The 25,263-nt window shown below is 39.0% G+C and overlaps 1 protein-coding gene across 4 annotated transcripts in view; it reads right to left on the bottom strand.

Annotated features, from left to right (window-relative positions):
* FHDC1 (FH2 domain containing 1) overlaps window positions 1-25,263 on the bottom strand; it is a 50,620-nt gene that overhangs the window by 9,963 nt on the left and 15,394 nt on the right. For all 4 annotated transcript variants that reach the window (XM_005307376.3, XM_042850251.2, XM_042850250.2 and 1 more), the window contains exons 3-10: window positions 21,601-21,662; window positions 19,139-19,241; window positions 7,803-7,888; window positions 7,617-7,717; window positions 5,487-5,557; window positions 5,293-5,400; window positions 4,202-4,272; window positions 1,449-1,566 (exon numbers count right to left, since the gene is read on the bottom strand). In XM_005307376.3, the coding sequence (XP_005307433.2) occupies window positions 1,449-1,566; window positions 4,202-4,272; window positions 5,293-5,400; window positions 5,487-5,557; window positions 7,617-7,717; window positions 7,803-7,888; window positions 19,139-19,241; window positions 21,601-21,662 (720 nt within the window). The remainder of the gene's footprint in view (window positions 1-1,448; window positions 1,567-4,201; window positions 4,273-5,292; window positions 5,401-5,486; window positions 5,558-7,616; window positions 7,718-7,802; window positions 7,889-19,138; window positions 19,242-21,600; window positions 21,663-25,263) is intronic.

Raw genomic sequence — 25,263 nt, 5'->3', positions numbered from 1 at the left:
ATGAAAAAAGTGCCAGAGATATTAAAAACAACCTAGTAAACAAAATTGCTGTATAAAGTAGCAGTCTGTATCAGGAGCCTAAGGCTTTATATAGAAGGTGGGGGGATTTTGGGGAGGGGGGGGGGATTACTGTAGGAATAAAATCTTTGCTTGTCAGTCTTCAGACACGCAAACACACACACACCAAAACAAACAAAAGCTGGATTGAAGATAAACAGGACAATTGACATGCATGGATAATTAGTTCTACCACATAATATTAGTAGCTTATTCACAGGGATGACATAATGTAAGATGACTTATCAGTGTAGTTATTGCCCATAATTTAAAAAACGGAAGCATTATATAAAGTATATATTTGTAAAGTGAAAAATGGTTCCAAGATTCCACTTGGAATTTGTCCTAAGCAAGGTTTTAATGGTACGTAAAGCTAGCCATTAAAATAAAAAACATGTTAAAACACAACATTAAGGAGTCTTAATGCAGTGGATAAAAGCTAATAATTCAGAGTGATGGCAACTACTCCATTCTTAACCCACCCTTTTTCTCCATCAACTTCACAGCTCCTGACAAAGTGCAATAGCTAATCCATTAACAACTTTTATAAATTTAAGTCACACCTGCCTTAACAAGTTTCTTGGTAAATACTGTATTCTTATTTGTAGTATTTATACAAAAAAATATATAAAATACACAGATACACTCTTACACTTCATTGAAACCCAAGTATAGATTCTTCTACTCATCACTACCTGCTAAAAGGTGTTACACTACATGTGTCAAGATTGTTTCAAAAGTTAAGTACTCCATTTATTTACATAACCAAAAAAAAAAAAAAAAAAAAAAAAGGGACTGGAAAATCAAATAAAACCACCACCCAAGAACGATCATGGGGCTCATACTAAAGTATATGTTAAGGGTTAATCCACAGCAAATCCACACCAACAGCATGGTTTTTAATTGCCGTCACTGCTCTTTTACAGGTATGTGAACTGCAGTCCCCATGAGATGCTTCCCAGAGTACACAGGGCTGTAATGAAATACTCAGTATAATCTCAACTAAAGCTGGCATGCTCCAGCATAACAAGTTGGTAAGAATCTAGTTTCTGCATATTAAATACAAAGCAGTAGAACCATGCAAATAATCTGATATTCTAACCACTGATCTCCATCAGCCATTTCACAATAGTTAAACATGCTTGCCTGATCAGCCCTCAAGGCAAAAAACATCCAATATTTTTTCCTCTAAATAGTGTAGTCCTTTATAAACTCATATTTGACAAACACAGTAGTGCAGTGTGAGCAGCTCTGAATGGATGATTTATGATGAGGAAGACATATTAAAGTGAATCTACTGCCTGTTAACATATCCATGCAAATTATGTTAGGCTGAGAAACACAGCTGTATTGAAGTGACAGTAACACATTAGCAAGGATATTCTACAAACCTGGATAAAACCTTCCATCTGGTGAAAGAGTCCTGGGTCCTGTCGAATATGGTCTTTAAGAGATCTTGTCTTGGCAGATAGAGAATGAAGTTCTGCTTCTATATTATCAATGGATAATCTAAAAAATAGCATATACAGAGAGCACTTACTAAGAGAAAGGAGTTGCCCATTGTTAGGTGTTGCATGCTTCATAAATCTGTCACAATGCACCACCTGTACATCAAACAAGACCTGCCTGCTTGGTAAACCTTCCCAGAGCAGAAGGTAAGAGTTAGCAGAGAAATCTGCTTATTTTTCCTTATTTGCAATGTTGAAAGGTTCCCTAAGCTTTCTTAGAGGATATTCCTTCATGAAGTCACAGCAATGCAGGCAGCTCAAAGAGCCACTAGTTCCCTTTGGCCCAGCAGCCATGATGTTTCATCCTTCTACCTTATTACCTGCATAGTTGCAACAAATCCCTCCACATCACTTATGTGATGTGGCTGCTAAACAGACACGCTCCTGACCACTACACAGCCTAGTCTCCAAAGAACTGCTGGTTCTCCCTGAAAACAGCAGTGCAAGTTACAGAAGAATCTCCCCCTCTGCAGGTTTCATGCACTGTTCCCGGGGCATTATTGCTCACTAGGCAGGGCAGTGCAACAGGCCTAAGACTCACAGAAATAGCCCAGTTCTTAGAGAACCTGAGTCTCTTTGTGTTTGAAGGCCCAGCTCCTACAGTTTTTACAGCCCCACTTGCAAATTAGTAGCAAATGACTGAGTCTCTCAACCACCTCAGCAATGGATCTTTCAGGGTAACTCCCCACAGGGAGATGGTATTACCCTAACACAGTGAGTTCAACACCACCCCAGAATTTTAGCCTCACTTAGGAACTGAAGCATTAGTAATTTCTCCCAGATGGCCCAACATTACTGACTGCATACACTTATTCTGGTTAGAGGGCATTTCACCAACAGCATGATTTTAATTGCTGTCACTGCTCTTTTAGAGGTATGTGAACTGCAGTCCCCATGACATGCTTCCCAGAGTACACAGAGCTGGTGATGACGGCAGCAGCACCTATAATTATCAGCACTAGAGCAGGCAGTGCACATATCTATGGGTATGAGGTAAGCTATTTTTCCTCAGCATCCTTCATCTCTACTGATACACTCCCTGCTTCAGTGAAGATCACAGATGCTTCAGAGATCTGCATCCCAGTGCATTGCAGAACCTTTAGCAGATCAAAAAGTCTGTAGATGACATGGGTTGCATTTGGCAGGCCTATGAAAGAGAGCAGTAAGAAAATGCAAGAGAACTAAGTTAACAGAGGGCACAACAACAAATGTGTGATTTTTAAGGTTTTTGGGGTTTATCAGCAGCTTGTACTAGCGAGTTTTCAATCTTGTTCATGTCCAATGGTATAATGTGTTTTGGTTTGTTTCATTTTTGTCTCACCATTGGTTTTAGTCAGATTAAATGACAAATTGTATGTTGTAAATTGTATCTGGGCAGAAAACAGTCTTTTCCCTCCCATGAAAAATTTTGAATTGGGGAGGGAACTTTCACCCAAATGGGATAAGGAGGACAAAAATTCTAAATATTTCACAGGAGGGAAAAGCCAGGAAAAAAATTCTAATTTTGGAAGAAGTTGTCCGTTGTCAAAATGGAAGTTGTCCGCTTACTCCCTGAGAAGCCTGGACTCCTCAGCAGTCTGCCAGGCGGGTTGCTGAGGCGTCAAGGGCAAGACAGCAGGAAGCCAGGCAGGTTTCCATCAGAAGTTTCCAGTCAAGTCTATTGCCAACAGAGTCGCAGCACCTTCCCTCAGGGGGAATCTCGAAGTAATTTACAGACATTAAATTAAGACTCAGTATATCCATGAGATATGAAGTATCTCCATTTTACAGATGTGGAAAGAAGTTAAGCCCAAAGCTGAAGACAGAGATGATGGCCAAGATTAGAACTCAGGGGTTCCTAACTTCCAGTTCTATGCTTGAAATCATACACTGCCTCATAAAAGTACATATATAGTTTAGCCAGGTATGAATTAATGTTTGCTGTAGAATTATACAATTCGAGGCCTCAGGTTGAAAACTGTACTCAGCCCCAGATATTATAGGTTTTCTTCTATACACAGAATGAATACAACATGTTCATTCACAAGCATAATCTTCCTTCCCTCTACCACCTAAGAGACGTGAGGACTCAAGTGTGTAAAGTTAGTTCATATTTTACAAGAATGGGGTGGTCCAGTATTTTGAATGTCCCATAGTAGAGTGTGTATTATGGAGGGAGGCTCTCAAGGATAGAAAGGGAGGGGATATTGCAAAAATGGGAAAATGTAGTCTGTAGAGGAAGTGAGAGCCACTAGTAATCTTTGAGTGTACGTGGTACCAGATCTGAAAAGAAAGGTACTATACCAACCCAACAAATAGCTGGAAGTTATTCTATAGAGCAGCAGTAACATGACACTATTTTAAAAACATGCCCTGTAGGTTGATCTCTTAAAAGTAATATATATGCATTTACCTAGTTGAACGTGTTGACAAAGGCAAAAAATCCTATAAAAATCAATTAATAAAAACCTCTAAACCTGAAGGCACATTGCAGGCAAGCTTCTGTTTACAAATGAAAATGAAGCCCTAAAAGCTATGGTAAACACTTGTAAAGATCTCAGTTTTAATGCCAAAGCTCTGTGAATGTGCTTCTGTGCTTCACAAAAAGAAGTCTCATGTCTCTTTCTAACAATAAGTTCTCAGTTTTCTTTGCTTACCTGGCTGCATCATGAACATGCTGTAATTTTTCTGAAAAGGTTAGAAGAACCACATCTTTCTTTTGTGCTTCCTAAAATTAAAGAAAAAACAAGCAATGTCCCTTTGACATTCCATTACCCTGCTAAAATCTAAGTAAAGACTGTTTCTAAAGCTTTGGGAAAGGCACTTAGTTTCTGTATTACACTGCGGCTAGGTTCTATTTTTCTTTCAGTGAGTGAATTATTGGAAAAAAGCCTCACTTAAAGGTGGACAAGGATCAGACCTAGAGAGAGTTTAAACAATTTCCATTTCACAGAGCACAGATAATAGTACCTTCTTCCACTGAAAACAACCCATGTGCATTAAGAGAGAATCTTAGGTAAGGGCAATTAACTAATGCCAATTGTTTGGGCTAATGCAATATTTCCTGCCTAAACATCACCTAATACTTATGTCGTTAGCTGAAGGTGTCTTGCTGATGTAAAAGCTGTTAAACCAGTTTGCACACAGACAGTGAAAAAAATCACAAGTGGAGGTATTTCAATCTTTTCCCTTCCATGGAGGGAAGAAAAATTTGGTCAAGACAGTGACACCCGGTGTCTTTCAAAGTCATTCCAATTGGAAAAGGAAAAAAGGCAAAAAACCCTGAAGGAGCTACAACAGATTTGATGGCTTTAAAAACTATCTAATGAGTCAAGCAGTGCAATGAAATAGGTCATTTCTCCTCAGAAGTTTTAACAGAAAGAAGTTTTTATTAAAATTGACAGCTCCTTTAACAAAGTATCCCAGGATTCGAATAGTCAGGGGGATGTTACACTTAAAGAGCTAGATAGGAGAATTATTTTTATACAGTGCCAGAAAGCTTCTGCTGAAGATTTAACTAATCTTTATATTTGTTCAGTTTTCTGTGGATGGGATCACCATACACAGGTAGGCTAGTGGAATGTGTGGAGGCAGAGAGGGAAGGGTTAAAGGACCAGAGCCTTAAGGTTTACCCTCTTATTGTATGCCACATACCTCTTCCACTTAACTAAAATAAAACCATCAGTCATCCGTGCCTCCCCTAATTAGATTATAACATTTATTCTCAAAGATGGTAGTTTTTACATACCAAAGCAACAAAATGCAGCAGATTCATCCCAGGTTTGTTTGCTTTTGTGTCTGCCAGCTTGAGCAGTGACGAGAGTTTAAAGCCAACTGCATTGCCAGCATAACCCCCCTAAAGAGGAAAAGAGACAGAGAAGGAATGTGACATCAGTGGACTGCAATAGTCAATCAAGCCTCTTCATTTTGATGCACACTTACTGCATTCATAATATTCCCAGCCTGAAGGACCAAGTGTAATATGGAATGTAGTTCTTCACATGACATTAACTCTGCAGAGAAACAAACAGAAAATTGCTGTCTGGGGGCTGTTTAGAAATATATACAGTGTGTATATTATACATAGATTGTCAGTTACCAAAATCCATTTCATCCTCAAGCTCATAAAGGTGTGAATTTTTTTATTTTTATTTTTTACAGGAAACTACAATTAACTGAAAGGTCATGGGAGAAAATGGTATTATATAATCCAAAGTCACAGGCACAGTTGGCAAACCACAAGTATACGTTCAGACCTTAGCTCAGCTAGTATAATGTTTCCAAGGCAACCACCAGCAGCTCATGAAACATTTGGGGTCTAATCCTGCCCAGTGCTGAGTGTTTCATAAGATCTGCCAACCACCCTCACCTCCCACTAACTTCAGAATGAAGCAAATGTGCATAGCACCTTGCAAGAACTGTTCAATGTCTGACAGGATTGGGACCGTGATTACTAAAAGTTTGTATATAAAAATAATTGGTTGGGTCTGAAAAGGTGTAAGGAAAGTATAACTTTCCTTACTTACCCCTCCTCCCCCCACCCTGCAGACTTTCTGCATAATCAAAAGACACTGAGTTACAATAAAGACAGCTCTGAGATACCAAAGATAGAATATAAGGCTACATTAAAACATCATACAGACAGTAATATGAAATAAAACTTCTTTATAAAACTCTCATAAAGAAAGCTTATTTCCTACATATTCTACTTTTGCAAAACACAACAGTACTTTAGATGAAAATATACATGGACATTTTCAACAAGATTTAACTTAACATACATGTATGTGCTTAGAAACGATCATGATAAGTACCTTAGAAATAAGAGAAGCAGAGCTATGGAGCTGTGAAGAATTAATAAAATTAGTATTCTACAAATGCTGTAGAGTAAAAAAATCTTTGCAAATTTGCAAGGTATTCACAGCATGGGAATAACACTATAGAGAATTTTATTTTATAAGGTTGATAAATATCTAGCCACCATTCATACTAAAATATGGAACCCTTAAATTGTAGAAGGCTTAAAATAAACACACTTGCAATCACTGCACTGTGAAGAAAAAAATTATTAAAAAGACAAGACATTATATTGCTCCAAAATTAGCATTATTTAAATTATCCTGTTTTTAACTGTTTAATCCAACATGCTAATCTGTCATTATGGAAGCAGTCAGTAGTGGTACCTCTCAAACCGCTTTGTTCAGTGTTAGCAGCCTGCCAAAACTGAAGGTAATTAAAAATGTTTTGATATAAAAAGCTTTATACAAGGAAGCATGAAGCATTTGACTTGCTTGTAAGTCCCCAGTTAAACCCTCAGCATTAGCAAGATATAATAGGCTTTTTTTGCCAAAAATTTACAGCCATTACTACCACCAAATCAGCTCTACTAGTGGAAGCATTAGTGTAGACAAGGCTCCTGCAGCTGGACACTTTGACTACTGTGTTGTCGAACGCTGCTTGGGGCAGGTGTGAGCAATGCTTCTGTGGCTTTCAATTTGTTTACCAGTATTCCCACACTAAGGATCAGAGTAAATGGGCAACATAAGGATTAGGTGAAGGTCAGAATCATAGGAAGGCACAAAACCAGAAAATTAAGAAGTTAATTATTTTGCATTAGCTTAAGAGAGAGCTAGGAAGACAGGAAAACAGCAGAAGGCAGGACTTAATTAGGGTTTGGGTTCCTGGACCAAAAGAGCAACATATCACCAGCGCTTCGGTGTCTGTAAAGTTTAGAAAATAGAGAGTTCAGAAGAGCAAAAGGAAATGGATCTATAAGAGATTATATGAGAATCCTTTATGATAATGATTTCAGTCAACCAATACTGCCATCTTACAGACAGCTTTACCAGGCATAGAGGAATGTGAAAGAGATGCAGTAACTTCAGGATCTTTGGCCCTGGGAGCAGAGTAAAGATTCAACAGACACACCCTTATGGAATGTGTCATAGTTAGTTAGCGTCCTTTAAATAGCTACTAGGTACCTGAAATTCAAGATCTAGTCTCCATAATGCAGATTGATGAATCCTCTTGCAAAAACAAGTATGTAATGCATGTCACAGCATGTTTAGTTACCTTTTGTAGCTGTTCTTATAATTGCCATGTCTTTCTTCAGAGAAGTACAAGAAGGTGTGAATTCTCTCTTTAGCACCATAGCTTCAATCCGAAGAGAATAGCTGGAACATAAACAAACTAAGCTTTAAAACTGAGAGCCAAAAAAGAGAGTTTGCCATGAATAGAATAAACCTAGTACCTCCTTACTTTGGCACCTGGATTAGTAAATACATAAAGTAATCAGCTTGACACAGTTTTGCTACATCTCCATCAAAGGCTTTTAATTTCTTTACCTAGAAAAGAAAGGGAGACAATAATAAACAACTTAATCTCTAAAGTCAAGATTAAAAATGAAAGTAAAAAGGATACATCTTTACTGAAGAGAGGCAAATTTAACTTAAAGAATTACACAGTCAGTTCAGTGACTTGCTTTAGGGGAGTCTTGAAATCAGAGTTCCCTTTCAGAAAACTGAAAATCAATTACACTTCCTTCAATCCCAACATGTTAGCAGGGAAGCAGAGGGGGAAACTTGCAAGTCATTATATACCTCTCATACCTCCACAACTAGTCCTGTGTGCCATCTTGCAGGAGCACACAAAAAGACAAAGACACAGTCATGATGTTTGGGAGAACAGTGCCCCAGTTTCCACGAGAATTAGGTTCTTTCATTTTTGATTGCTCCATTTGTGATTCTCCATTTTAAGCAGGTGAATTTCCTGTCTGACAGGTGCCAGCTATTCAGGTGATCACAAGTCTGGCATACTGGTTGTATGCTTGAAAGTTAACAGTATTCAGTGCTTATAGAAATAAGATGATCTAGCAATATATTTCAATTGTAATAAAAGTGTGTAGTTAAGTTGCAACATGTTTTCATCGCAGACATGCTTTCACTCATTGCTTTCTCTACAATTCTCTTTTGTGGTGAGACTGCACATTCTTGGTCTCAATCTAAATGTGAATTTGTGGGAGGTTTTATCTTATTTTGTAATATTGAAGCCAAATCCAGGGAGTCATTTTAAAGTATTTGGGTGTGGCTGGAAAGATACTTTAAATGTAAAGGAAACAATTTTTTTAAAAAGCTCAACTTTAGAACCTCACATGAGGCTAGCCCTCCATGAGGATTGGTCACCTATACAGGGTTGGGAAGAGAAAAAAATAAATAAAGATACAGTGTAACAACCAGAGTTCCCTAACATGGTTATATTTGATGCACAACACGGCCTTAAAAATATACTGCTGTCTAGTTTATGTGCCAGAGACTCATGGCACTGTGCATACATCACAAAAATATCCAGAACCATCCTGATCTCAAATACAGACATTATGAGTAAATGCAGCAGATACCACCTCCACCCCCAATACACATTTGTCTGTCATCTGTATTCTCCTCTTTCATCATGGCTGCATCAATATCCATACATTTTGGAAGCCATAGATACAAACAAACAGTCTGTTTGTACACAAGCACCCACAGATAGAGTGAAGAAGTACACACACCCTTGTTGAAGCACAACTGCAATTTTGTCCAGATAAGTTATAAGAATGTTTCACAATATGTAGAAGTCATGCATAAAATCATGCCCACATCCAGTCATCCTCCTCTATCTTCCCCCACAGAAACTTCGTATCTAGTCTCACCCTCACATTTCTCTCACACCCCGCATACATACATGCATACAAACAACTCCATCCTCTGTATTATAAAGATCGTAAGGCTTCTGTCATTGTGCTCTTTTATGACATTAAGACAAAGGATCCTACCTCTCCACACAAAAAAAGGGGGTGGGCAGAAGGGGTTATTCTGCTTGTTTCAAGATTTGTTTGTCGTGGAAGTCACTAGAGCTTTAACTAAGTTATGGAGTTTTTTTTTTAAAAGATCCCCTACAAATGACAGACAAGGCTCTGCAGCTGGACCCTTTTTCACCACTGTGTGTTAAGCCTGCTGAAGATCTGGGTAAACTTAACTTAATAGTAAAGAGACTGGAAACTGCTGATGCTTTGTCGACACTAGAATTTGCAGTATACACTTAAGGATTCGTCCTCCCCCGCCCCACCCCACATCAGTACAGTTCCCTTGTGAAGACAGCCATACATGACAGGAGAACTAATTAAGTTATGACAACACAGGAATCAAGAGAATGAAAGCAGAGTAAAATGAGAGATGAAAAGATATTTAGTCAGACTGTTTATTTTTGTGAACTCCCAGTGCCTAATGAACATTCTAAAGAAAGGATTGCTTTCAAAAGAGCTTTGTTGAAGATTTAACCCTTGCCTCTTCACTTAAGATAAAAGAGCCACCAATAAACCAATTCCAGACCCCCCAACAAAGCCACAAGAGACCAAACTTGATACTTCTTTTTAATAGTGTAGAAATACAGCAAAGTATAAAGAGCTGAAAAATTAGAGGAAGCCTAATTTTAAACATCAGAAATGCAGGCTCAACCTAACATGAAGGTAGATCTGATAAAAGACATTTTGCACAAAAAAGTTAATCAGAAATTGCTATTATCAGCATTTTCTGCAGATCAATGTTGCTTTCAACATTTTTTGAATTTTAAAACAAAAATGTGTTTGTTTCCAGCCTACATTTCAAAATGAATTCTTTCCTTTAACATACCATTTTGACTTTTGGAAAATGAAAGTTTTCTTTCTCTTCTCCACCCACCACCACCACCATTTTTACGCTGGAAGAAGAAATAGGAGTGGAGATGGCAAGTTTAAAAAAAAAAAAAAAAAGAGAGAGAGAGAGAGAGAGAGGGAGAGAAAGGAATCAAAAATCAAAAGACCAAAACCCAAAACTTTTCAGTTTCCCAAAACCAAAATGACATTTCACATTGAAACAAAATGAAAAAAAAACACTGTTGATTCAAAATGAAAATGCCTATGAAAAACCCAAATTTTGTCAAAAAGCGATAAAGCTTCTATTTTTCCAGTTACGACAAAGATATACCAAGAAAGAGAATCCTGGTTAGAGAGGAATTGAACTGCATACACACTACTTACATACAACTTGCGTAGTCTTTGCAGGTATCCTGACGTAATGGTATGCCTACACAGCAAAGAAAACCTCGCAGCTGGCCTGTGCCAGCCAATTCGGGCTCCTGGGGCTTGGGCTGTAGGGATGAAACCAGACGTCTACACAGCAATGAAACATCCCCACAGCCAGAGCCCGAGTCAGCTGGCATGGGTTTTTCTTTGCTGTGTAGATATACCCTAAGCGTGCAGGCAGTTTCCCCTCTTCAAAAAAAAGACAGGACATACATGTAGAAGACTATAAATGCAACTTTAAAATTTAAATGCACAAAAGCCAGGAAGCAAGATAGCAGACATCAGTTATGGCAGCGGGTGAATGCACCATTGGGGGAGGCTAGCCACTGCCCCTCCCCCTCTGCCCGAGGCCCCTCCCCTCCCATCCCTCCCTCCCCAGAGCGCGCACACACACCCGTGGCTGCCAGCCCCCCCAATGTGCCCCTAGCCCCAGCACACCCAGCGGGCGGCGTGGCCAGAGTGCCCCCAACCCCAGAGTGCCAGGTGGGCGGTGCAGCCGAAGCACCTCCAGCCCCAGCGCTGGGCAGGCGGCGATGCAGCCAGAAGATATTAGTAACCCATTTTACAAATGTGAGGACAAAAGCACAGAGAAGCTAAAAGATCCTTTCTGCACTTTATAATCTAGTGTGTTATTACTAGGTCCCCACATTACATATAAGTTTTGCAATTTATTAACTAGGTCATAAAGTTATAACAATCTGGAGGAAATCTAAGGCAATATCTTAGACAAAATTTTATCCTGTCCACACATTTCTTTGCTATAGCTATTTCATATTTTCCAATGTAAAAAGTTTCAGTCACCCAATAATGAAACAGAAAAAAATGCCACATGCACCATGTTTTCAAGCTTCTCTCTGCAATCAGAGCTAGAAAAGTTGTTCACATGAAAGTCAAAATGCTCCCATAGTCACATGACTCCAGGAGATGCAGCTCTCATTAACACCCCGAATATTGTAACAGCCATGATGAAATCATGAACTTTGGCAACACCGCACACTATTTGTCATATACTTAACAGACACACCAATGGACTTTGGATAGGTTTACGAATGATTTGAGAACACAAGAGCTAAAATTAAAAAACACCACCACAACAAATAGGTCAGACACTCCCTGTCTAAGCACTACAGTCACATAACTAGAGAGGATATTTTAATGAATGTGAACGAGGGAGCATAATTAAACTTCATGCTCAATTTTTCATTTCTCGAGTCTCACACTTAGCTGCTGTTAATTTTTCATTTGCTTTTTAGATGGATTATATATTTGCAATGGCCATGAACAAACAGATTTTCCATACACTTTTACATATATAATTCACCCTCACTTAAAAGTCTGTAATGAAATGGAGAAAATCTGACTTCATTTGGTTTGAAGATATCTATCACCAATATTTAATTATTTTTTAGAGCCAGGAAAGCCAGTAGATGAGTTATAAGCAGCTTTCCACCAGCAACATGCAGTACACTAGCAAGAAAGTGAATTTTATTTTATGAATACAGGACAATTATGCAAAGCTCCTGAATGAGAGTTCAGAGTCCTTGACTGAAACTGTATCAGTACCACTCATTCTTGGATGCATATACTCATATTAAATCAGAGTAGATTACTCCATCTCAAAAAGAGGCAGCGGTACACAATGGAAGAGATGAATAGGGTAAGTCTCCTCCATTTTTCCATGTTTCTATATCATTGTGAACATACATGGCATTTTGAAAAATGAGGCCCTGTTCCCACAGTGCTTACTGCTAGAACAAACAATGACACATGGGAAAGCAGCTGAAGTGCAAGGAATGGAAACACCACATGTGAAATGCCCCTCCCCTTACCTGTGCAATATAGCAAGGACATAAGAAAAGGAGACAAAGGGTGCAGTCAAAAGAAGACTACAGCTGATTTAAGGGGTAAACAAGGATGTAGGAGGAGATGAAAAATATAAAGGAGGGGCAGAGCCACACACAGCATTGAAGGAAAGGAAGAGGAGACTGAATTTTATGTAGAAATTGAGAAGGTATTTAAAGGGAGTGGTGCAAGCAGAGAGAAGTTTTCCAGTAATCTAGGCAAGAGATTATTAGTGTTTTTAAGACAAAGAACTAGCAAACAACTGATTTTTAGGCATTGTAAGGAAGGAATAACAGGATGTGTTGATAAACCTGGGCAAGCATGCGTGTGGTGAGTTGATGAATCGGCTAGACTATTCAAAATTTGTACTTGCAATATATATAGAAAAGAATGCGGCATGGTGGCTGCTAACAATTGTGTTCCGTGGACTCCCTTAACCTTACCAATTTGGGTCTGTTGAGCCGTGTGGTGGTATGCATCAAAAGCAACTAGAAGATTCCCCCTGGTTTGATCAGGATGCCAAGGAAAAGTAACTGTCAGCCATTTTAATGGGATATAGGCCCAGCTGCGTAGCTCGAATTTTTTTTAAAAAGGGAGTGAGTTGGGCAGGCTCTTATGTATCAGAGATTGCTAGCATGGAAAACCAGCACATTTCCTCGATAAATACGCAGAAGGCTGACCTGACAAGAAGTGGGCTGGGGAAGGAGGAAGCGACAAATACAGATATGTCTTTCTTCTCCAGTGTTGAGAGATATGGTAGGGTGGTAAATGATTTATCACAGGAAGACCTGTGGTTGGCATCTAATGATTTGTTGGTGGTGGTGGGTTTTTTTTTTTTTTTTAATTTATTTATTTTAACTATCTAGAAAAAAATTACACTTGTTTTTTGCACCAGACTTTCAGACCATTTTCTGTGGATGCTGGTAACCCTGGTAATAAATCCTCAGTACTCCACAGAGAAAAGCTTGTGGTTTTAAACTGCAAATTTGAGAAATTTCACTGGCTGGTAGCTTTGTCTGACCTTGATGTTGTCAATTTTGCAAATCACACATTTGAAAATGTTCAAACAATTTCTGTTTGACAAAATCCTTCACAACAGTGCCAGTATTTTAATAATGCCTATATTCATAGTTTCACAAAAAACACTGAACAAAAGTGCCATTTATACACAATTCTAACAGCTCAGTTACCAACTAAAATCTTCTTAGTGTTAACACCCTTTTAATGCATGTAAATAAAGTTATCACAGTACAATTACAGTGGGGAAGGCACAAAACATTTTGAAGACAACAAAATAAATCCTTTCTCTTTGTTTTGTTTTAATTATCTAGCCTTATTTTAAAAAGTTAAAGAAGTTGTTCCATCTCAAAAAAACCCCACAGAAAGGTGGAATAACCATCAGTGGGAGGTCAGTGGGGGAGGGACAAATTGTTAAAATATAAAACTTGCAGCATAAGTCAAGCTGGTGAGTAGGGAAACACTGAGATAATCGGGCTATTTATCAACACTTTCTAGGACACTGATAAGATTACAGCATAAATCAAGTGTTTACAATTTACCAGCAGTCTTGTGAATAAAGGTTGAGGGTCAAACTGAAAAGAGCATGAGAATTCAAAGCTGACCCCCTTCACAGCTATGACAAGGAATGCATTTTCAGTGCAAGGTTTCAGAGTAGCAGCCGTGTTAGTCACTATATCATGGAAACTGCAGAAAATCTCTTAAATCACAGCTGATTGGGTGGGAAAAATGACTGTTCAGGACACACCTGAGGATGGCTCCTCAACCCAACACACAAGACAAATCAAGAGAGTTCCCACAAAGAGGTCTACAAGCATCCCAGGTCCACATCAGAAACTCTAAGCTGTTCGGCAAGGGACAGGCAGAAAACAGGATGGTGTGTTGTCTTCCTGGAACCAAGATGTGACTGCAAGATTAGGTAGGCTTCTGAAGTCAGTGCACAAAGATCCACTGGCATGGTGCATGTTGGTATTAATGACACTGTTTCAGATGATACCTCAAAGATTACAGACCACTTCAGAGAAGATAGAAGAGTACTGAAGGGGAGGAATGTGATCTTTCCTGTCCCACAAGCAAAGGAAGAGAGAAAGCAGAAGATTCTGGAACTGCACCACTGACTAGATAAGTGGTTGAAAGGAAGAGGGTTTTGATTTCGTGGAACGAGTCAACCTTCTCAGGAGAGGGAGCTGTGCAAATCTGGATGACCTCCATCTCAAGAGAAGGGGAATCAATCTTTAGAGGACAGGCTGGAGTGTATTTATATTTAACAAGAGAAGCAGATGAAAAAAGGAATAAATGAACATTCATTTGATACAAAATAAATCCAGGCACCAAGGGATGTGAAAAGAAGAAATTATTTAAATTGCCTATGTACCAATTATAGGAGTCTGGGTAATAAGAGGAATTGCAATTGCTCATTTATAAGCATAAATTTAACTTAGTGGGTATTGAAATCAGCTGGGAAGAGTCACATGACTGCAATATTAAAATCATTGGTTATAACTGCTTTAAATAGGATTGAAAGGGAAAAGGGGGAGCGGAGAGGGTACTCTGGCACCCTGTCAAAAATAGAGTCACTGACCACTTGGAAGCAAATTACTTTGAATGCTTATGGACCAACCTTCTAACAGATAAGGCACAAGATATGATACTTGCTGGTGCCTGCTACAGACCACCAAGTCACACTAAAGTACAGGACCACCAGCGCCTTAAGCATCTACATGTAGGGGTAGGACAAAAAGCTACATTATCGTGGGGAACTTATATCTGAGTGACCTATGTGAGAGGTCTCATGCTGCCAAGACTAAAATGTGCTTGGAATTTATAAATATTATAAATAACAGTTTCCTAACTCAAATAGTGTGGCATCCTACATTGGAGAATTCTGCATTAGACCTAATCTTGACAGATGAAGAGGAATTGATCATAAAAATAAAGAAGTTTGTGTTGGCTTAGGTACAAGTGATGATGACTTGATTACATTTATTGTGTGTAAGCAAAACAAACTCCAAACCAGTAATATATGTGATGAAATTGGAGTTGCTCTGTAATAATATATGAATACTGTGTGTTGACTTGGTTACTGGGATGCTTACTGTATGAACACATGGGTGTAGTTTAATAGGGGGCTATAAAGGAAAAAAAACAAACAGGAAGGGGAAGAACAATAGTTCAAGATAAACCACTTTTCAGCAAACATGTGAGAAACAATGCCAGAACCAGAAAAGGCCTGGGAACCAGAAGATCCAAAGGATGATAGTAGTTAAGAGAGAGAGAGACAAGAAAGAAGGAGGGGGAAACGAAACTAAGATGCAGGTGACTACTGGGGTGCCTGAAATTAGGCGTGCCTAGTTGACCTCAGAAGATGGTCAGACTTTAGGTAAGATAAACCTGTGTAGACTATTGTTTTAAAATCTCTCTCTAAATGCTTTTTTCCTATTACAATGACTGTTTTGTCACTATAAACACCACTAGTCACAGACTCCTGAAAGGAAGAATACAGGTGCCAAACCCAGTCAGACCTGCTGGGTAAGCATGATTGATAGACTGGGCCGTGGGTACCCTGTTTAAGGCCATGTCTACATTACGGGGAGTAAACCGACATAGCTACAGTGCCATAGCCATGCCACATAACCCAGTAGTGTAGACACAGCTGACGCTAATGCAAGGGGTTTTTCCATTGGTGTAGGAACACCACCTTCTTGAACTAGGTTGGCAGAAGCATTCTTCCATCAGCCTAGCTACTACTACACTGGGGGTTAAACTGAAATAGCTGCAGTGTTCAGAGGGGTGGATTTTTCACACCCCTGAGTGATGTGGCTATGTCTATCTAAATTTTAAGCACAGACCAGTCCTAAAAGTAGGAGAAACCACCCAGGATGGGTAAATCCACAAGGCCTGACACCTGAAGAAGTGGCACACAACAAGACCCCCAAAGAGGATGCAGCTAGCACTGCAACTGTGACAGTGCTTGGTGCTTTAAAAATATCAGTTTCACAAAGCTGAAAACAATTATGACCCAAATCACCTGGGAGAAAATTTAAACAGTGAATCTGAAAAGGACTGGGAAGTCATGAATAATCAGCAGAACATGAACTCCCAGCACAATGCTGTGACCAAAGGGCTAGTGCAATCCTTGGAAGTATAAACAGAGGACTATCAAGTACAAAGATTACCCCACCTCTGTATGTGCCCCTGTGTCCAGTTCTGGTATCTACACTTCAAGAAGGATATTAGAGAGGGTTCAGAGAAGAGACATGAGAATGATTCAAGGATTGGAAATCATGCCTTATAGTAAAAACCTCAAGTTGCTCAATCTATTCATCAGAAAAGGGCAAGGGGTGACTTGATCATAATCTATAAGTACCTACACAGGAACAGAAATGAGATAATAGAGGGCTCCTGAATCTAGCAGACAAAATATATAACAAGAACTAATGGCTGGAACTTGACTAAACAAACTCAGCCTAGAAATAAAGTGCAAATTTTTAACCATTGGAACAACTTATCCAAGGATGTGGTAGATTCTTTATCACATGAAGTATTTTTAAATGGAGATTGGATGTTTTTCTGAAAGATATACTCTAGTTAAACCACAGCTACTGGACTTTAAGTAGGAATTCATACAGGGAAATTCTATGGCCAGTGTGATGTAGGAGGTCAGACCAGATTATCATAATGGTCCCTTGTGGCCTTTAGGTCTCATAATTTAATCAGTTTTCTACTGCTGCCTAACTACATGCCAGTCTTCTTTCTCCAGAGATCAACTACAGCCTTCCCACCCTGACAGCCCCATACTAACTGCTTTGCTACAGGACATGCAAGCTGTACATTCACTACCCACAGCAGCTTGACTGGGGGTGACGTTCAGCTGTTTCACATAAGGTCAACTGAACTCTCACGGTATCAGAAGCCAGGCTCTAGTTATAGAGAATTGTTAGATAGGTCAGGATTTCACTACTGTAAGTTTTCCACTGCATGGAACTCAGAAAACTAGGTAGGAGTTCCAGATGATTTAGGATTGAAGTGCGTGAAATTATAATCAGAGCACACAATTAATTTAGAGAGTCACGCCTATCTGAAAGTTTACCTACTCTTGCCACAAGTAACATCCAAGATCTATAGCTGAAAGATTGTCAGTTTATTTTGTGCATTGACTACAAATGAATTGAGGTTATGATTCAAGTTTCCCGTTATATATAGTTACTCCACCATTTCCCACTTTATGTGGGTTTTTCCACACGCACATAAAGCCATATAAAATTGGAGGGGAGAGGGGATGGTTTCAGGAACATTTTCAGTACCCAAAACTACTTTGAACTCCACCTCTAAAATTAACTAGCTACATTTCAAGTTGACGGCGTGCCTTTATATACAAACCCCTCTAACTTCAACTTTAGATTACATATTCCCTATCAAAGTTATAGACCTTACCACTATACATGTTATTTGTGCACATGAAAAAGTAAGTAGCCTGGGTTAAGGGTGTGTGTTTGAGTACAATTAACTAGAGATGTGTGGTGGTGGTGGTTATATGTTTGAAATGAAAGCAAGTTTCTTGCTGAGCAAGTTGTTGTTAGTGAGCATTTGAATATTAGGATACTCAAGTGGTATGGCATATGAGTTAAGGTTAGCCTGAATGTTAACTGTCAATTTCCTGGTTTTTAAAAATTGCTTTTAGAGAGCTTGTGTGACAGTCGACTTAAGTTTATCAAACAAATTGGAACATTTAGGATTGTGGATCACTAAGGCAGCACAGAAACAAACAGCACTCTAAGGCTATGTCTACACTACCGCAGTAAGTCAACCTACGCTACACAACTCCAGCTACACGAATAATGTAGCTGGAGTTGACGTACCTTAAGTCGAGTTACCGCGGGGTCTACACCACGGAAGGTGGACAGGAGAAACCTTAATCTTCTTGTCTGGGGTAGAGTACAGGGGTCAACTGGAGAGCGATCTGCTGTCAATTTGGCAGGTCTTCACTAGACCCGCTAAATTGACTGCTGGTTGATTGATCTCAGAGTGTCGATCCAGGCTGTAGTGCAGATGTAGCCTAAATAAAGATACTGGGCAACTGTGTTTGGTTCCTACTGTAGAACCTCTGCACCTGCTGGAAAAGCATTGAGCAGTAATTTACAAATTGCATCTAATAAAATGCATCTAAAAAACAAAGCCACCTTATCAGTGCCTTAATTAAGAACTGCCAACAAATAAACAGTTAAACTACTTAGTAGGCAGGGAATGACTAAGACTATGTCCTTGGTATCTCAAGAAAGTATGTTGTCATCCTACAGCCATATATTCACACTTAATGGTTTTTCATCCATAGATCTCCAGAGTTTTGATGCCCCTTTTAGAGAGAAAATAAGAGCTACACCTCTACCCCGATATAACGCTGTCCTCAGGAGCCAAAAAAATCTTACTGTGTTATAGGTGAAACCGCGTTATATCGAACTTGCTTTGATCCGCAAGAGTGTGCAGCCCCCCCCGCCCGAGCACTGCTTTACCGCGCTATATCCGAATTCATGTTATATCGGGTCGCGTTATATCAGGGTAGAGGTGTATTCTGTAGAATCCCAGGCAACAGCAGCTCTGCCACAAAAAAAGCCACTAAATAAAACTGCTTACTTACCTCCTCTGCTTCTGGCAATAATTTAAGGAATTCACGCAGCGTCTCAGGCCCATAGGGATCACTTTTTCCTTGATTAATATCTTCAATTATGGACTGAGCAGGCCTTGAATACACAATTAATCAATTGCATTTCAAATGCTTGAGTAACAGCAGTTACACACTGGAGAAAAAACACACCTCTGCTATGCACAAAGATTGTAATTAGTCATGCATTAGTACCCACAACAGTGTTATTCTAAAGCAACATTCAGCAATGCCTCTACTGAAGAACAATTTTCTAATCAGTGCATAAAAGGCTCGACACCACCAGCTTACTCTTAAAAAGTTCCTTCGTCTCATAAGAACAACTATACCGGGTCAGACCAATGGCCCATCTAGCCCAATATCCTGTGTATTCTGACAGCGGCCAATGCCAGATGCTTCAGAGGGAATGAACAGAACAGGGCAATTACTGAGTCATACATTCCTATCGGCCATTCCCAGCATCTGACAGTCACAGGCTTACGGACACCTAGAGCACAGGGTTGCATCCCTGGCATCTTGTCTAATAGCCATTGAAGGACCTATCCTCCATTAACTTATCTAATTCTGTTTTGAACCCAGTTATGCTTTTGGCCTTCACAATATCCACTGGCAATGAGTTCCATGGTATGACTGTGCGTTGTGTGAGGAGATACTTCATTTTGTTTTAAACCTGCTGTCTATGAATTTCATAGGGTGACCCCTGATGCTTGTGTTATGGGAAGGGGGGAATAATGCTTCATTATTCACTTTCTCCACACCATTCATGGTTTTTATAGACCTCTATCATATCCCCCAACCCCAGTCATATCTTTTCTAAACTGAACAGTCCCAGTCATTTTAATCTCTCCTCATATGGAAACTGTTCCATATCCCTAATCATTTTTGTTGCCCTTCTCTACACCTTTTCCAATTCTAATATATCTTTTTACTATGGTGTGACCAGAACTGCATGCAAGATTCAAGGTGCAGACATACCATGGCTTTATATAGTGTCATTATTATATTTACCATCTTATTATCTATCCATTTCCTAGTGGATCCAAACATTGTTAGCTTTTTTGATTGCCGCTGCACATTGAGCAGTTGTTTTCAGAGACTATCCATGATGACTCCAAGTTCTCTTTCTCGAATGATAACAGCTAATTTGGACCCCGTCATTTTGTATATATGGTTCGGATTATGTTTTTCAATGTGTATTTCTTTGCCTTTATCAACACTGTATTTCATCTGCCATTTTGTTGCCCAGTCACCCAGCTTTGTGAGATCCCTTCGTAACTTTTTGCAGTCAGCTTTGGTGTTAATTATCTTGAGTAATTTTGTATCAATCTGCAAACTTTGCCACATTCCGGGTTATCCCTTTTTCCAGATCACTTATTAATATTTTTGACAGCATTAGTCCCAGTACAGATCCTTGGGGGGAACCCCACTATTTACCTCTCTCCATTCTGAAAACTGACCATTAATTCTTATGCTTTGTTTCCTGTCTTTTAACCAGTTTCCTATCCCTGAGAGGACTCACCCTCTTATCCCATGAATGCTTAGTTTTCTGTAGAGTCCTTGGTGAGGGACCTTTTCAAAGGCTTTCTGAAAGTCTAAGTTCATTGTATCCAATGGATTACCCTTATCCACCTGTTTGGTAAGGCATGATTTCCCTTTACAAAAGCCATGTTGACACTTTCCTAGCATATTAGGTTCATCTATGTGTCTAATAATTCTGTTCTTTAATATAGTTTCAACCAGTTTGCCTGGTACTGAAGTTAGGTTTACTGGCCTGTACTGTAATTGCCAGGATCTCCTCTAGAACCATTTTTAAAAATTGGTGTTCCATTAGCTACCTACTAGTCATCTGGTACCAGGGGCTGATTTAAGTGATAGGTTACATATCAGAGTTAGTAGTTCTGCAATTTCATATTTGAATTCCTTCAGAAGTGCTAGGTGAATACCATCTGGTCCTGGTGACTTATTACTGTTTAATTTATAAATTTGATTCCTCTAGCACCACTTCAATATGGGACAATTCCTCAGATTTGTCACATAAAAAGAATGGCTCAGGTGTGGGAATCTCCCCCACATCCTCTCTCACCCCATTCCATTCTTTCTTCATAAAGAGAGAAAACCAAATGAAGAGCATCTCACATTGAATTACATGAGAATTTATAGCTTTCTATTACTGCATATGAAACTTCAGCTCAACTGGCAAGGCAACACTCAAACTGAGCTCATAAGTACACAAGATTTAAGTAAAATTGGCACTCAAACACGCTTTTGTTTAACTGAACTGAAGTTATTTGACAATTTTGTGCAGAACCTAAACTAAATTAAAGAAACATTGCCTTTCCCATTCCATCATGTGTCTTCTTTATTTCCTATAATACTTATTGTGTAGCCATTTCACTTGAAGCTCAAGTTAATTAATTGTATGAAAAAGGAAATCTTACTTTTTGAATTGTTTGAGAAATATCCCAATATTCATACTTCTTTTTGAATCCAAGATGGAAATCTGGGAGAGAGAAAGCAAGAGACATGACTCCAGTAATACCTGTCTGGAAAACCTTAAAATACAGATACTCTTCCTTAAATTGCTATAAAAAGAATCATTATATGCAACTTTCTGTACAAAAGAGTTGTCACCAAAACATAAGTCAAATGAATGGCTAGATCTGGGTATCATTCATTAGTGAGCAGAAAAGGAGTGATCTATTATTAAACTAGTCTTTAACAGGAAACAATGCAGCCCACCCACAATAGCCTTGGCTTGCGGAACAGATGTGAAAACCACAGCATGTTAGTGAGAGAATTAAGACAAATTATAATTCACCATGTAACAAGCTAGATTTTATCATAGAAATGTAGGGTTGAAAGGAACCTCAAGAGATCATCTAGTCCATCCCTGTGCTGAGGCAGAAACAAATATAGTTAATAGCATCCCTGGCAGGTATATGTCTAACAGTTCTTAAAAACTTTCAGTGATGGGGCGTCCACAATCTACTTTGATAACCTATTCCAATACTAAAAAGTTTTTCCTAAAATGTAACCTACATCTCTCTTGCTGCAGATTAAGCCAATTACTTCTTGTCCTACCTTCAGTGGACATGGAGAACAACTGATCCCTGTCCTTTTTCTGACGGCCCTTTGCATATCTGAAGTCATATCAGGTCACCACTCAGTCTTCTTTTCTCAAGGCCTTCTCTACACTAGGATATCAGGTCAGTATAACTACGTCATTCAGGGGTATGAAAAATCCACACCCCTGAGCGACACAGTTAAACCGATCTAACCCCAGAGTAGATAGGGCTAAGTCGATGGGAGAATTCTCCCGTTCATCCAGCTACCACCCCTCAGAGAGGTGGATTACCTACGCTGATGGGAGAAGCCCTCCCATCAGCATAGATAATGTCTTCACTGAAGCACTACAGTGGTACAGCTGCACCGCTGCAGCATTTTAAGTGTAGACAAGCCTCAGATTAAACACAGACAGTTTCTTTTTTTTAAACCTTTCCTCAATATGTCAGGTTTTCTAAACCTTTTATCATTTTTGTTGCTCTCCTTTGTACTCTCTCCAATTTGCCCACATCTTCCTTAAAGCATGGCACCCAATACTGGACACAGTACTCCAGCACTAGGTAGAGTGGAATCAGTTATTTCATATCATATCCATACATTAATGCTGCTCATTTGGACACAGACTAGAACAAAGGTTTGAAGTTCCATGACCTCCAGGGACATACTAATGAACTATGCATTTCAAAGTATTATTTTTATTCAGGGGTAACTTATCAAATACCACGACCACTATAGTATAAGAACCTAAATAAGAGTCAATACACAGTATTGATTTAATTCATATGAATAAACGTCACGCTGATTAAATCAGTGGCTCTCAAACTTTTTTATTGATGACCCCTTTCACATAGCAAGCCTCTGAGTGTGACCCCCCCTTATAAATTAAAAACATTTTTATATATATTTAACACCATTATAAATGCTGGAGGCAAAGTGGGGTTTGGGGTGGAGGTTGACAGCTCACGACCCCCCATGTAATAACCTCGCGACCCCCTGAGGGGTCCCAAGCCCCAGTTTGAGAACACCTAAATTAAATGGAAGAATTTTAAATCAGTTAATCAATTTGACATCAGTATTAGATATAGGTAATGCTCAAGTTTTCAGTTTATCTGGATGCAGTACCCCATGACATTAATTTGGTTTCAGCGGCTTTCTTAGTACGGATATGTTAGGATGGAAGACCAGTGAAGTGTGAAGTATGTTTACCAAGGAATGCCGCTACTCGGCCAGCGATCACATGGTCACCAAAAGTTCTGGCAATATAAGATTGCCAATGGCTGACAGACTGAACATCCAGCCAGATTATGTTAAGAACCTAGCTAGAGATCAATGTAATTCTGGAAACCAACCAAAAAAGAAGTGTACTTTTTTTCTCCTCCTAAATTTTTAAAGTTCTTTCTAATCAAAAGAATGAGTCAGGGTTTTTTAATACCAAAAAATTGCACCAAGTCCTAATGGAACACAGCTAGGAATCTGAAAAGTTAGCAATTATCTTAGTGAATGATATCACCTCATTTCATTAAAGTTGAAATTTTACCACTGCAAATTTTGTGATAACAGCCATAAGAAACAGTCAGGAGATTTACTAGCACAGGGGAATTGTTTCATGTCAACACTGTCACCTGGCTGTCACAAACTCCAGATACACAGATGTACAGGACTCCAATGGCCTCACACTGTGTTTGACAGTTTCACAGATATCTTATACTCAGCAACAGTGTCAGAAAAAAAAAAAGAAGAAGAAGAAGAAAAAGAAGAAGAAGAAATAACATCATTTGCAATGGGAACATCAGGAAAAAGTACCAAATATGTGAAGTTCTGAAGCCAGCTGGTGAAAATAAAAATGCAGATGTAGTTAGTATGCTTCCAGCATACTCCTAGACAATACTGCATATCCAAGGCAATCTCATTTGCCAAATTACAAAAAAAAAAGTAGATTTGAATATTTTCCAGAACTTTGACATTCCCTCGCTTCTTGATTCAAAATTCATTACAAGTCTGAAAGAATGTGATACAGATTTAGTTGGGAATTGGTCCTGCTTTGAGCAGGGGGTTGGACTAGATGACCTCCTGAGGTCCCTTCCAACCCTGATATTCTATGATTCTATGATTCAGAGTTTATTATTTTTTTTAAATTAGATTATTCCTAGCCTGAATTCCTACCAGTCTAGCAAATGTAAACAGTGGGGTAAACCTCAGTCTCTCTCCTCTAATCATGGCAGCTGAAAGGCCCACACAGTTCAATAAGTGAAAGCCCCAGCACCTAGTACAGGTTAAACTATCATTCCCCAGTGCATTATCTAATCTCCTTTCAAATGTTTCACTGAAGGTACCCCTCAATGACCTTTTAGATTGCAGTTCTATTCTCCAATTGATCAGCTCACTTCTAATCTAAATTTACCATTCTTTAAATAGACTGAATCCTGTAACAGTCTCATTCAGTCCTTATAGCTTATTCAATAATTTGTTCAGATCTAAGATCCCTCTCTCCATTTGTGTAAGTTATACAAGTTCTTAACCTTCTCAGATCTTACGTGCTACTCTTCGTATTCTTTTTAGTTGGAGTATTTAACTGTCCACAATTCTGTACAGTTAGACAGTATGCAGTGGGCCAAATCCTTGCTGTTAAGTCAATATAGTCTCATTGACTTCATGACACTACACAGATTTACATCAGAAAATCTGGCTCAGTGCATCAGGGAAATTGGTGAACCAATCTAATTGTTTTTATTCTTTCCCTTAAAGAGAACATATATAACTACTAATTCGGTATCAGCACAGTACAAAGTTACTGCTATGACCACAAGCTAGGTACAAAATCAAAATTCAACAAATCATCAGTACTCAGATTTTCTTATAGGGCCTAGTACATTAGCTCTCATTGCTCTGAATATGATTTTACACTCATTGTTCAATTTTTCAATTAAAACTTTTGACCAAGATTTTCGTAAGCAACTTGTAATTTTGGGTACCTCACTATTCGTATGTTCACCTTAAGACCCTTTAAAGGGGGCTTCTTTTCTGAAAAATCCTTGTGC

This window comes from Chrysemys picta, chromosome 5, assembly GCF_011386835.1.
Source record: "Chrysemys picta bellii isolate R12L10 chromosome 5, ASM1138683v2, whole genome shotgun sequence".
Classification (NCBI taxonomy): Eukaryota; Metazoa; Chordata; order Testudines; family Emydidae; genus Chrysemys; species Chrysemys picta.
The sequence above is the reverse complement of the archived record's forward strand: the minus strand, read 5'-3'. Positions and strand labels throughout refer to the sequence as shown.